The sequence below is a fragment of the Ovis canadensis genome, chromosome 10 (assembly GCF_042477335.2).
Source record: "Ovis canadensis isolate MfBH-ARS-UI-01 breed Bighorn chromosome 10, ARS-UI_OviCan_v2, whole genome shotgun sequence".
Classification (NCBI taxonomy): Eukaryota; Metazoa; Chordata; class Mammalia; order Artiodactyla; family Bovidae; genus Ovis; species Ovis canadensis.
In genome coordinates this window covers 85,877,824-85,892,804 of record NC_091254.1, presented here as the reverse complement: position 1 = coordinate 85,892,804, position 14,981 = coordinate 85,877,824, and the positions used below count along the sequence as shown (strand labels likewise).

The following is a 14,981-nucleotide window of genomic DNA, read 5'->3' as shown; positions in this document are numbered from 1 at the left end:
CATGGCAGTCTACTGTCCATGGGATTGCAAAGAGTTGGACACGACTGATCAACTAATACTTTCTTTCACTTAAAAATTCATTGGTAAAAAAGACCAGTTGCTGCATATATATTTGAATGAGATTTTATTCCCCACCAGCATTTTATCTAGAAGGAAATGGCAACCCACTCCAGTATTCTTGCCTGGAGAATCCCATGAACAGAGGAGCCTGGCGGGCTACAGTCCATGGGTTGCAAGAGTCAGACACAACTTAGCAACTAAACGACCAACCACCAGCATTTTACCTACGTTGTATTGATTCTTTAATCTTGCTGTTAGTGCATTTAATTTCTCTCTGCTTTAGTTTTAATAAATATTGATTCTTGACATATATTTTTCCAAGGTTCAGTTGTAAATATTAATGAATTGATAAAATGCCTTTTGACCTGCTCCAATGAAAGGTCCCATGTAAACAGCAAATGTTGTTTGTGTTGTTGTTGATCTCATTGTGTGTATTTTGCCTATTGGCCTCTGTCTTTCAAGACTGAGACCTGAATTTTACATTTGAACATGTTTCCTTTCAAGATAGAATATAATTAATGTAGTTAGTATCAGGGAGTGATTTCATTTTTCTACCAAAGAATAATTCCTCTTAAATAAATAACATATCCCTGAGAAAGTGAGTACTTGTTTGTGTATAACACTTCTGACTTGCCTTGTCGACATCTCTGTAAAAATACCCATGTAATTCTCAAGGTCAAATTACCCAGGGAGTAGGAATAAAACTAATTTTAAAGCTGACTTCTTATGGACCACTTAGGAGACTGCTGGTTTTTCACTACAGTCAGGTTATTTTTTTTTTTAAGTCATCTTCTTCCTTTATTTATGAATGTTAGTTACATACATATACACACACACATACATACCACATACATATACATGTCTCCCCCTTTAACATACCACACAACAGATACTATGTGATAATTATAGAAAACAATTTTCAGCATATTAAACATTTATTTATGGAAATCTGAATAAAATTGCCTGACATTTTTAGAAGGCATGAAAGTCACTACAGTTTATATTGTATATTCTTGGGATGATGGTAATCTCAATCAGGGACATTTGTGAATTTCTGTCATTTTTGTTTGCCACAGTTCTGGGGGTTGCATTTGGTATCTAGTGGATTCATGGCTACTGTTAATCATCCTACGATATACAAGACAGGCTCCTGACCATCAGCAACAAATTATCTGGTCCAAAATGTCAGCAGGGCCTTGCTTGAGAAACTTATAGACTATCCTTTAAATATAATAGAACTTTTAAAATTGGTCTTCAACAATCGGTTCTCCTGGGTTTTGTGCATCCTGTTAATCCTTCATCCCCCTGGCTCTCTTTACAGGTTGGCATCGTGGGAAGATCAGGAGCTGGGAAAAGTTCCCTCACTGCTGCCCTTTTTAGATTGTCAGAACCTGAAGGTGGCATTCTCATTGATGGAATCTTGACAACCAGTATTGGACTTCACGATTTAAGGAAGAAAATGTCAGTTGCACTTCAGGTATGCACAGCAGAACACTCTCACATGTTCTTTTCATAAGGTGTCTAAAGTTCAAGTGCTTTTAATTCGATTGGTCTTTTCAAGTTAAGTGAATGAATTGATCCTTTTTTTCCCCAATAGAGCATATTTTTAGCAGGAGGTATTTTCAACATACACTTTCATTGGATACCAGGGTTTTTTGTTTTTGTTTGTTTTTTTTTTTCCCCCATCTGTTAGTTTTGTGTGCATGTGATTTAATAACTTACTGAGATAGATTTCTGGACTCAGATTTCCTCAGTTTCCACAATGTTATCCACTGATAATCACATAATTCTGAAAACAGAAGGATAAATAGTTTGCTTAGCACTGGAGAATTTCCTATAGGGAAACAAGAATTTTATTAATAAGTGTCTTACAGATACAATTTTGCTGTGGGAAATTAGGACATCTTTTAAAAAGTGATTATCTCCTCAGGGAACTTTCTGTGAAATTGTGGGGCTTTGAGAATTAGAGGCTCTGTAGATGCTTTGGGAGACTTTGACAATTTAGCCATTAATGAATAATTTTCACCAGGGAGGCAATACAGAATAGTGAGGAAGAGCAGGGGACTCAGAATTCTGTCTCTATGTACCTGGGTTTCTCTGTCTTACAAGGCAGATAACAGGATCACCCCCTCAATCTGTTGTGAGGACAAAATAGGTGAGTGAGTGTGAAGAGCTTCATGTAGACCCATATGTGCCTGCTGTGATGGTGGAGTGCTGAGTTGGCCATCTCTTCCTGGGCTCTGATTCTGTGTTTTTTCCTTCTTCTTCATAAAATAGTATAACTTTCAGGGAGAGTTTGGAGACTGGATTATATGGATGAGTAGACACTCCTGTCATTCCTTGTGGTTCATTCACTCAACATAATTCTGTGATAGTTACTGAGAAATTACTATCCTCCAGGTATATAGCCAAGCACAACCTAGATCCTGTGTCCTCATCTATCATCCTGCCCTCTACTTTGACAGACTTGCTTATTTTTAAAAAAATGAGTTTTTAATTTATATATGTAGTAATCATTTGCTCATCAAAGGAAGCTCAGAAAAATACTCTCTTGAGATGAGAAACAGAGAGGAGAGGAGAGGAGAGAGAATGAGCCAAGCAAATGTGCTTCCTAGAATGTGAGTGCAATGTGTCCTGAAATACCTGTTTATCAGGAAGCAAGTACAACATGGCACCCAAAGGGAGGTGAATGTGGACTTGGGGACAGCTGTTGCTACCTGCCCGTGACCTCAAAAATACCTGAAATTACTCTAAGTAATTTTGAAACCAAGATATTCTTTTCAGACTCTAGTGAAATGCCACCTCACACCCCTTAAGATGTCTGCTATAAAAGAAAAGAGACCTTCCTTCCAAAAGAAAATGATAAGTATTGGCAAGGATGTAGACAAATCAGAATCCTTGTTCATTGCTGATAGGAATGTAAAATAGTCCAGCTACTATGGAAATCAACTTGGTGGTTGCTCTGAAAAGTTAATGATGGAATTATCATCAGTTAAGTTCAGTTCAGTCTCTTAGTCGTGTCCGACTCTTTGCAACCCCATGAATCACAGCACGCCAGGCCTAGCTGTCCATCACCAACTCCCGGAGTTCATTTAAACTCCTGTCCATTGAGTAGGTGATGCCATCCAGCCATTTCATCCTCTGTTGTCCCCTTCTCCTCCCGCCCCCAATCCCTCCCAGCATCAGAGTCTTTTCCAATGAGTCACCTCTTCGCATGAGGTGGCCCAAGTACTGGAGTTTCAGCTTTAGCATCATTCCTTCCAAAGAAGTCCCAGGGCTGATCTCCTTTAGGATGGACTGGTTAGATCTCCTTGGAGTCCAAGGGACTCTCAAGAGTATTCTCCAACACCACAGTTCAAAAGCATCAGTTTTTCGGCCCTCAGCTTTCTTCACAGTCCAACTCTCATATCCATACATGGAAAAACCATAGTATATGACCTAGCAATTCTGCTTTAGAGTATAAAACCCCCCAAACTGGAAGAAAGGTCTTGAAGAGATACTGGAACATGCATGTTATAGCAGCATTATTCTCAACAGCAAAAGGTGGAGGCACGCAAGGGTCCATTGGCAGATGAGTGAACAAACAAAATGCGGTGTGCATACATACAGTAGAATATTACTCAGCCTTAATAAAGAAGAAAATTCTGACACATGCTACAGCACAGGTGAACCTTGAAAAAAATTAAGCTAAGTGAAATAAGTCATTTACAAAGGACATATACTGTATGATTCTACTAATAATAGTTACCTAGAGTAGCAAATTCATGGATACAGGATGCAGAATGGTGGGTGCCAGGAATGGCCAGGAGAGGGGACTTGTTTAAAGGGCACAGAGTTTCAGTTCTTCAGGATGAAAGGAGATCTGCAGCTGGGTGGTGGTGATGGCTGTACAACAATGTGAATGTATTTAGCATCACTGGACTGTGCACTTAAAGTGGTTAATCTAGCAAATTTTGTGTATATTTTATCACAATTGAAAAAAATTTTTTTCAAAGGTATCCCTTTCAGGAAAAATGGGAAGAACTTTTTAGCACATTCAGTCCCCATATTTAAAGATTTCCTCTGGCTATAAGATTTATGACTTATGGTTACAGTAGAAAATGAATAAGCTTAGATTCTCGAGTCTTATGTTTTGTTGGTACTCATCTCTGAAATGGCCATGTGAGATTTGTTAGTAGAAATAAAGGGCATGTCTGTAAAGTCCTTCCACATCCTTGGATGCAAAGCTTTAGAAACATGCCTGCATTATTTTTAATGCTTCTTAATAGGAAAAAGTTGCATGCTTGTATACACAAAATAACTGTAAATAAATAACATTGGATTATCTTGGCTCTGCCAATAATATTTGGAAGCACATCTGAGCAAAGACTAAACATGCCTTGACCTCAGCATGTTTTGGTTCTGTTCTGTTGATTTCCATCCTTCCTTGGAGCATGTTCTAGGTACACACTCCAGAGAGTGTGTTTACAGAATAGTGCTAACCTTTGTATCCATGTAGATTCCACTTTATATGCCTTTGTCTCCAAGGTGAGTGTTGGTTGATTAAAGAGAGAAACTCTGGAGAGAACTTGCAATGTGCAAAAGTTCCCAGGAAGCCATTCAGGAGGCAGAGAGGGCTAGAATGGTTCAGAGTGTAGACAAGGTGTCAATGTGACCCACAGTTTATTCCTGCTCTGCCTCATCAACTGTGGGGCCTTGATGATGTCACTTGGCTGCCAAGCTTCAACATTCTCCTCCTTAAACCTGGTCTGGAAATCATTGACCCATAGATTTGTGGTGAAGAGGTAACTTAGTGAGATAATGTTTGTGCCCTTGTGTCATTCTTAGGAATGCTCAGTCATCAGGAACTGTTATTATTCTTAAGAATCAGGGCACTGGCCTTTTGGGTATTATTTCTACTTAAGTATAAAGAGTAACACCTTTTGAAATGACTTTTCTCTTTAATTTCTGTTTATGTGTTCATTGTCTTTGATGATTTTCTTTATATTCATTGTTTAATAATGAAAACTAAATTGTTACATAAATATGAATAGTAAAGCAAAGAAACAGAAAATAAAAACAAACAAACAAGAAAACGCAATAGGAATTTTGAGGAAAAGCACCACAGAGAAATGTATCTAACATTTTCCACCAAGAGCAAGAAATCAGACTAAAATTTTTTTGTATTTTTATTTCTGTCTTTCTTCTCACCAGCTTCTTTCCTGACCATCACCTTATACACACTCTTACTTTCCAATCCCCCACCAAGACCTCCAGCCTTTTTCTCAGCCCTCCCCACACTCTTGACTATTTTCTTTCTCTCTTTGAGAACAGGGCCTTTATCTCTCATTTCTGTTCCTCTAGTGCTCGTTACAGTCCCTGACAAGTTACACGAGTATTAATAATAATTCCTAACATTTATGGAATCATTAACACATCTTAGTTTCTTATCCCACCATTTCCTGCTTAATCCTTACAATTTGTTGCTATCCTTATCTGACAGATTTAAAAACTGAGTCACTGGGAGCTTATCCTACTTTTCAAGTAAGGGGCAGAGCCAGGATTCTAATTTTATGTGTGTCTACTTTTAAAAATTGAAGTATAGTTGATTCACAGTGTTTCAGTTGTATAGCGAAGAGTTTCAGTTTTATCTCCAAAGACTCCCATCACAGCAGAGTAGATTCCAAAGTACTAGTATATGACAGAGACCTATGCTCTCCAGTTTCCACTTTGTCCACTTCCCAGTTGTGTCTGACTCTTTGTGACCCCATGGACTGCAGCACACCAGGAATCCCTGTCCAGGATTCCTGGAGCTTGCTTAAACTCATGTCCATTGACTCGGTGATGCCATCCAATCATCCCTTTCTCCTCCTGCTTTCAGTCTTTCCCAGCATTAGGGTCTTTTCCAATGAGTCAGCTCTTCACATCAGATGGCCAAAGTATTGAAGCTTCAGCTTCAGTGTCAGTCCTTCCAGTGAACATTCAGTGTTGATTTCCTTTAGGACTGACTGGTTTGATCTCCTTGCAGTCCAAAGAACTCTCAAGAATCTTCTGCAACACCACAGTTTAAAACCATCAATTCTTCACCTGTGTTGTACTCATCAGATATTTTCCCCATTTTTCCTACTGTCCCACTCCCCAAACCATAGAAAGACTAAGTAAGTATAGATCAAAGCCAGAAGATACTACTCCTATTGCTCTGTGTTTCATTTGGACAATATCAGTTTAGAAGTGGGTTTATGCACTTGTATGTCATGGGCTGTTATGTGTCCGGAGAAGATACTCAAAATGTTATCCCTCCCCAACCAAGAGCCCTTTGTCTTTACAGCGTTTTGCTAGCTGCAGAGGTGGAGAAAGTCTGTTACTTTGAATTTACTTGTCTAAGTGTAAAAACTTACATTCGTCTTCCCCTCAAATGAGTAGGAAGCAGTGATGCTTGTGTCTCAACACCCCAATGTATGGAAATTAGGAAGCTAAGAACAGACTCTGCAGAGGGGGGAGCCCAGTGCTGTTTCTTTGAGTTGCCCCTCTAGCTGAGCCAGGCCCACAGTGTCTTCCCTGGATTCCTGGTCCCTGTGATCCTGGCAGCAGCAGGGAGCTTCCATGGTGGTCTCTCTTCCTCCCAGGCTCATCTCCATCACTACTGACCCCGCATGAACAGGTCAGAACTGGGGGAGATGTGATGGTAACAAGGACCTGGGTAGGAGCAGAGACAGGGGAGTGGGAACATAGACCATCAGTCATGGGGGGAACATTCAAAGATGAATACAATGTTCTTAAGAAGGTACTCCAAAACTTCTGCTCAAAATTTTAGGAATAATCTAAAATTAAAGTTCTTCTTAAATAATTTCCTTAAACATAACAGGTAGCTGAAGTATGTGTGTTCTTTGTGCTCAGGATCTGAAGTAGTTAAATATGTCCACCAGTTGAGATTATATGCAGGGAGTAGCCTGCTTACTTGAAAGGACCTGGAAAATGGAGGGAAGATGGAGAAAGGAAGGAGGAAGAATATTGGGGGCCAGCCTACCCTCGCCTGACTACATCGCTTGTGTAAACCTCATGGAGACAGCTGAAGGATGAGAAATCACCAGCATGTGGGAATTTTAAGGTTGATAATTACAAACAGTAACAAGTTTTTATAAAAATCTGAAGTAGAATGATGGTTATTCCCCTGGCAAGGAACGATTACCATTGTTTAGATGGTTGTTTACTCTTTGATCCTAAATTTGAGTTTTAAGGGAAACCTTAAATTTGGTCTCAAGATAGTTTAGTTCAGTACTCATTCTGAAATATTGTATGACTAGTGATTTTCAGTGCTTTGGAAGCATTTTGGCCATTTAATCAACTTGGTGTGACTAAATCTCCCTTTATAATGTCTTTTTAACTGTGGATTTTGCTCAGGGGTATGTCTTTTTTTGGTGGCACACCCTGCGTTTTCTGTATTCATTTCTCTCTCACCAGACTTAAACCTGAGACCATATTGAAGGAAGGTTTGGAAGGCTCCCTGAGTATCATTCTTCCTCATGATTAGGGAAAAGAAATGTCTATCTTCTTCGTTTTCCCTCTCAGGGTTTTGTGAAGTGAGGAGGAAAGCCCAACCCCAAGGCCAGGCGGGATTTAAACTTGGGCATTCTGAGCAGTTCCGGGCACTTGTGGAAGTGTCAGGTCTCCTCTTGTTCCCACAACTTTGCCTCCTCTTGTCCTCCCCCCTTCACTGAAAGGAGCCTTTTGGGCTCTTCACTGCTGCCCATATTGTTATGGCCTGGCTTACTAAGCCTTCCAGAGGAAAATGTAAATGGCCTACATGAGCTTATGTACAGCATTCTCTCTTGAGGCCAAGAGGAGACATATATTCCAGAGTAATTTACTTGTGGCTCCTCCTGAAGCAGATGAATAGGAAGAACTATTTAAATTAAAGTATCATGACATAGGTCACAGTGGGTTTCAGGTCCTCCTGGCCTTGCAGTTAATAATGAATGTGAGGCAGGTCCTCCTGACACACATGTGAGAGAATGCGGGGACCAGCTGCTGCCAAAATCAGAGGTGATCTCTCCATGGACAGGGGTGCTGTAGACCCCAGGAGCATGTTCTCCTTGCACATGTGCGGATGTTCATTTCACACATGTGGAGAGATTCCAGATCCTAGAAGACAGTCTGACCAATGGAGAAAATAACCTAGTTTAGTCTTCAGTGCTAATGTGTAAATATTTAATGGTTTTCTTTGAGGCACAAACCTCTACTAATCATGCTGTTGATATTTCTCAGTCACACCAGGCTTGACAGTTAATTTATGTAGATCTTGATGTTAAATTTCTCATGTAATTATTTCCTCACTTTGTGTGAGTGTTTAAACAGATATTTATTACCAGGGTGGTATTTAAAAAAAAAAATCAAATCTTCCCTTTTCTTCAGTTTTTTCATTAAGATGAAAAAATACTTCTTCAACACTTTCTTCTGTTAGTGTTCAGTAGTTCAGAAGATATTTTGTAGCACACTTTGTACAATGGAAAATTATTTTAGAGATACTGTTTTGTAAACATACAGTTGCAACTTTATCATTAATAATTAATGAATTTAGATGTTTTTCTATTTTAATTTTGACAGTCTGTACACATTAGAATAAAATAAAAAGAGGTTAAGGTAATAACACTCACTGTTTTGGCATATTTAGGAGCCTGTTTTATTCACTGGAACAATGAGGGAAAATCTGGATCCCTACCATGAGCATACGGATAACGAACTGTGGAATGCCTTAGAAGAGGTAATTTATTAATAGTAACTGTAATTAACTTGTTAGCATCAGTATATGTGTGTTTACATTGAGAGCTTTGCAGATAATTAAGGGGAGCATATCAGTTTCACTGACTTCGGTAACCTCCTAAGAAAACACTGATGACATGGGTGCGCTTAAAAATGTGTGTATTGATGATGATGAAAAGCAACAATATAATGTGACATGTTTGCATTTTAGCTATTTTCCTAGAACCCTGAACAAATAGACACATTATCTTGTCCTTAGCAGAGTACTCAAGTAGATGTTAAAACTGTGGGATCAAATTCTACTAGTGACCTAGTGAATTAATTACTCCATTACACTCCAATATTCATTTTATTCCTCTGGTCTTAGGAAACATCTCCTGAGTGGAGACAATAAATAAATAAATAAATAATTAAAAAAAAAACAAAAACTACAAGATACTGACAAAAGAAATCAATGATGCAAACCAGATGGAGGGATATACCATGTTCTTGGATTGGAAGAAACAATATTGTGAAAATGACTATACTACCCAAAGAATCTACAGATTCAGTACAATCTCTGACAAATTACCAATGGCATTTTGCATAGAATTAGAGCCAAAAATCTTACAGTTTTAATGGAAACACAAAAGACCCCAAGTAACCAAAGCAGTCTTAAGAAAGAAAAGCGAAGCTGGAGAAACTAGGTTCCCTGACTTCAGAATGTATTATTGAGTTGGCAAAAAAGTTTGTAGTACAGAGCTAGAGTAATCAAGTTGGTATGGCACTGGCACAAAAACAGAAATACAGATCAATGGAGCAGGCTAGAGAGCCCAGAGATGAACTCGCAAACCCGTAGCCAACTAATCTATAACATAGGAGGCAAGAATATACAATGGAGAAAAGGTGGTCTCTTCAGTAAGTGGTGCTGGGAAAACTGGACAGCTATGTGTAAAAGAATAAAATTAGAACACTCCCTGATACATACAAAACTAAACTCAAAATGGATTGAAAACCTAAATGTAAGACCAGACTCTTAGAGGAGAACACAGGGAAAATGCTCTACCTAAATAACTACTAAATGTTTGATTGACCTTTTCATTTCAGAGAAGTGTGGCATATTTTTTAAGTCTTTTGTTGTTGTTGTTGTTACACAAATTTGAGAGATTGATTGTTCACATTGGTTTGAATTGGTGTGTTTATCATTTAGTGTCACCCTTCTAGGGAAGCTCTGAAATCTGTAATATACAGACGAACCTTGACTATGAGCAGGCAGATTTGCAGGTATGACCATTTCCAGCTACTAATTCTGGTTTCTGAAGGATGTCATGACTGAGTCTTTATACACCCACCCTGCGTTTCAGCAGCATGTGGATTTTGTTTTCTTAGGTTGAGTCGATTGCTTCACCTTCTCTTGCCTGAAAAACAGTGCACCTCTGATTTCATTTAAGTTTGTGAGTCTTTTACAGTAAAATTCTACAAGAGAAGAGGCGTGTAGAGCATTTAACCATTAAACACAAAGAATGATAGGATGATCCACTACTCGAATTCATAGGACAAATTTAATGGTGAAATTGGGACACATCTTAAAAACAATAACTGGAAGTACTGGTGAATTATTTTTCTATTTGTTTCCCAGATTGAGATCTTTTTTCACAGATTCTCAAGTAGCCTTACTCTAGAATTTTAGAACATATTGTTCCATGGACAGAGAGGCAATCTAAATTATAAAAATACTGAAGTATTTTTATATACTTTGCCTATTTTTATAGGCAATCTAAATTATAAAAATACTCAGATCTACTTCTATTTAAACTACATTTGGAACTTTCTATAAAAAGAAAGAAATGTGAGTTTATTTCACAAAGTCAAGTGTGTGGTTTCCATGTATTGCTTCTGGAATTAAGCCTGTTAACTTTGGTGATATCACTTAGAGAAATCATCCCATCATTATGTTTCTCTAGGAATTGATTCCTTATGACTATTTTAAAAGAAAACTTACCAAATCATTCATTGAAAAACATACAAATGTGATAAAGAAATAATTCCTAGAGGATCTGGATAAAGGGGTGATTTATCACTCTAAGTTATTGTTGTTCAGTTGCTAAGTCACCTCTGACTCTTTGTGACCCCATGGACTACAGCATGCCAGGCTTCCTTGTCCCTCACCATCTCCTGGAGTTTACCCAAGTTCATGTCCATTGAGTCGATGATGCCATCCAGCCATCTCATCCTCTGATCCCTCTTCTCCTTCTGCCTTCAATGTTTCCCAGCATCAGGGTCTTTTCCAATGAGTCAACTGTTTACATCAGGTGGCCAAAATATTGGAGCTTCAGCATCAGTCTTTCCAGAGAACATTCAGGGTTGATTTCCTTTAACATTGACTAGTTTGATCTCCTTGTTTTCCAAGGGACTCTCAATAGTGTTCTCCAGTACCACAGTTCAAAAGCATTGACTCTTCAGCACTCCGTTATTGCCCAGCTCTTGCATCTGTACATGACTACTGGAAAGACCATAGGTTTGATTATATGGACCTTTCTCAAAGTGATATCTTCGCCTTTTAACACGCTATCTAGTTTTGCCATAGCTTTCCTGCCAAGAAGCAACCATTTTCCAATTTCAAGGCTACAGTCACAATCTGCACTGATTTTAGAGCCCAAGAAGAAGAAATATGCCACTGCTTCTACCTTTTCCCCTCCTATTTGCCGTGAAATGATGGGACTGGATGCCATGATCTTAGTTTTCTTAATGTTGAGTTTTAAGCCAGTTTTTTCACTCTCCTCCTTCACCCTCATCAAGAGGTATCACTAAATCAATGAAGTCATGTTTTAAGCGAACCAGAAACCCTAGTTATTAATTTGTAAATGATGCCTAACTGGATATGTGAACCCAAACTCACAGAGTTAACCTGAGAATGAGTAGGAGGGAACCACTATGTTTTCCTCTTTATGAACTTCAATTAAATGGAAATGATGGCTTAAATTTTTTTTTAAGGTCCTCTAGTTCTGTTTCCTCCTTCATTGGCAGTAATGGACATTCAGAAGGAAGACAGTTCTATGGATGCTGCCTGTCTCATTTTGGTTATTTTTCTAAATATGCTGAAAATACATTTTTCATGTACTGAAATTTGCCAACTTACTGTAAACTGATAAAAGTTCATCAGAAATCGGTGCTATTGGGGTGCTAAAAAGCAAAGGCAGCTCCAAAAATATAACATGAGTAGTGCCTGAAGATGAAGCACTTTATCACTCAGAGGTTAAAAGGTCATAGTAGATAAAACTCTGGAAATGAATCATTGATGTGTTGCTTCTGTTTAAAAGCAAAAACAAAACACCTTAGATACTGGGATTTGGAATTAAGAGTAAAGTATGGGGGCTTCCACAGTTGCTCAGTGATAAAGAGTCTGCCTGCAATGGAGGAGAAGTGGGGTTGATCCCTGAGTTGGGAAGATTCCCTGGAGGAGGAAATGGTAACCTACCCAATATTCTTGCCTGGGAAATCCCATGGACAGAGGAACCTGGTGGGCTACAATCTATAAGGTCTATGACTTAGCAACTAAACAATAACAAAAATGTCCTGTCAAACTGGGAAGAAATCATACAGTTAAATGTCTGACATTGATAGTGTCTCTGTTAGGACACAAGTGTGTCTCATCACACAGGAAGCAAAGATACAGAAAACTGGGCGTCAGCAGCCTGTGCATCAGGAACCACGGGGTTCGGTCCTTACGGTGGCAACAGGTCACATGTCCATTTCCCCTGGCCTTGTATTAGGTGGACTTCCTTTGCTGCTGGCCCTGCTCTAGTAAAAGCTCTTCCCCGTCTGTTGTTTGCATTTCAGTGTCTCGTTCTGACCCACACCAGATTTTCTATTTGAAAAGTAAGAAATTTCCACCAAACGTGGAAACCACCTGACCTCTGTGTTCCCCTCCTGTGAGGGGCGTCAGCAGCCACTACACAGAGTGCACAAAGCGATGCTGGAGGCAGGCTGCCTTAGAGGCCAGTGTATTCTTCAGTTTTGCTGTATTCTATTATTTTCACAAGCTCAAAATCAATCTGAAGTATTCGATACTGAGATGTATAGTTTTGAATAGTAGTTATTTGTTTTATTTTTCTTAAATTATGACTTTTTCAGTGCTTTCCTTTGTTTAAAATGTGATATGATGTTTTGGAGCCAGTTACTTTTATAAGAATATATCCTTTATACAACTGCACTGAGACGACCCAGAGGGATGGCACAGGGAGGGGGGTGGGAGGGGGGATTCAGGATGGGGAACACATGTATACCTGTGGCAGATTCATATTGATGTATGGCAAAACCAATACAATATTATAAAGTAATTAACCTCCAAAAAAAATAAAAAAAGAAAGCCTTCCTCAGTGATCAATGCAAAGAAATAGAGGAAAACAATAGAATGGAAAGACTAGAGATCTCTTCAAGAAAATTAGAGATACCAAGGGAACATTTCATGTAAAAATGGGCTCAATAAAGGACAGAAATGGTATAGACCTAACAGAAGCAAAAGATATTAAGAAGAGGTGGCAACAATACACAGAAGAACTGTATAAAAAAGATCTTCATAACCCAGATAATCAGGATGGTGTGATCACTCACCTAGAGCCAGGCATCCTGGAATATGAAGTCAAGTGGGCCTTAGGAAGCATCACTATTAACAAAGCTAATGGAGGTGATAGAATTCCAGTTGAGCTATTTCAAATCGTAAAAGATGATTCTGTGAAAGTGCTGCACTGGGTATGCTGGCAAATTTGGGAAACTCAGCAGTGTCCATAGGACTGGAAAATATCAGTTTTCATTTCAGTCTCAAAGAAAGGTCATGCCAAAGAATGCTCAAACTCTGCACAATTGTACTCATCTCATACAACAGTAATGTAATGCTCATAATTCTCCAAGCAAGGCTTCAACAATATGTGAACCGTAAACTTCCAGATGTTCAAGCTGGTTTTAGAAAAGGCAGAGGAACCAGAGATGAAATGGCCAACATCTGCTGGATCATCAGAAAAGCAAGAGAGTTCCAGAAAAACCTCTATTTCTACTTTATGACTCTGCCAATGCCTTTTATTGTGTGGATCACAATAAACTGGAAAATTCTGAAAGAGATGGAAATACAAGTCCACCTGACCTGCCTCTTGAGAAATCTTTATGCAGGTCCGGAAGCAACAGTTAGAACTGGACATGGAACAACAGACTGGTTCCAAACAGGAAAAGGAGTACATCAAGGCTGCATATTGTCACCCTGCTCATTTAACTTATATGCAGAGTGCGGGGGGGGGGGGGGGGGGGCGCTCCGCAGAAAGAGAGAGGTAGTGGAACTTCCCTCAGCAAAGTGGAGGGGTCCTGAGGAGAGGTGAGCCTGCTGTCTGCCAACCCAGCCCCTCGGCAAGCGATAGACAATCAGACGTCAATCAGACGTCAATCAGACGTGACAGGGGTTAGTCTAAGCAGTTCCGCTTTATTGCCACAAACTCTTGGTTTATATAGGCAAGCAAGGGGGTTTTGCGAGGGACTTTCCATAGTTGCACCAATCACGTTAAAGGTCAAATCGTAATATGCCATAGTTGCACCAATCACGTTAAAGGTCAGGTCATCATGTGCTTCATTGTAACAGGAGTCTATGGTGATCACGCTGTCCACATGCACGGAAATCAAGAGAGCCAATCAAAAACTGTAACATAGACCACACCCCTATCTCTTCCGCCAGTTGCCATCTCAGCTCCAAACCACAAAGCTAGCCCTTCTTTTTCAAGGTTTCTGATTTAGGGCCCCGCAGCAGAGTACATCATGAGAAATACTGGGCTGGAGGAAGCACAAGCTGGAATCAAGACTTCCAGGAAAAATGTCAATAAATTCAGATGTGCAGGTGACAGCACCATTGTGGCAGAAAGTGAAGAAGAACTAAAGAGCCTCTTGATGAAAGTGAAAGAGGAGAGCAAAAAAACTTGGCTTAAAGCTCAACATTCAGAAAACGAAGATCATGACATCTGGTCCCATTACTTAATAGCAAATAAATGGGGAAACAGTGGAAACAGTGGCAGACTTTATTTTGGGGGGCTCCAAAATCACTGCAGATGGTGACTGCAGCCATGAAATTAAAAGATGCTTACTCCTTGGAAGGAAAGTTATGACCAACTTAGTATATTAAAAAGCAGAAACATTACTTTGCCAACAACAGTCCATCTAGTCAA

At 39.3% G+C, this 14,981-nt stretch overlaps 1 protein-coding gene across 2 annotated transcripts in view; it reads left to right on the top strand.

Moving 5' to 3' along the window:
* LOC138446665 (ATP-binding cassette sub-family C member 4-like) overlaps window positions 1-14,981 on the top strand; it is a 171,159-nt gene that overhangs the window by 128,524 nt on the left and 27,654 nt on the right. For both annotated transcript variants that reach the window (XM_069601885.1, XM_069601884.1), the window contains 2 exons: window positions 1,382-1,537; window positions 8,711-8,800. In XM_069601885.1, coding sequence (XP_069457986.1) covers window positions 1,382-1,537; window positions 8,711-8,800 — 246 coding nt within the window. The remainder of the gene's footprint in view (window positions 1-1,381; window positions 1,538-8,710; window positions 8,801-14,981) is intronic.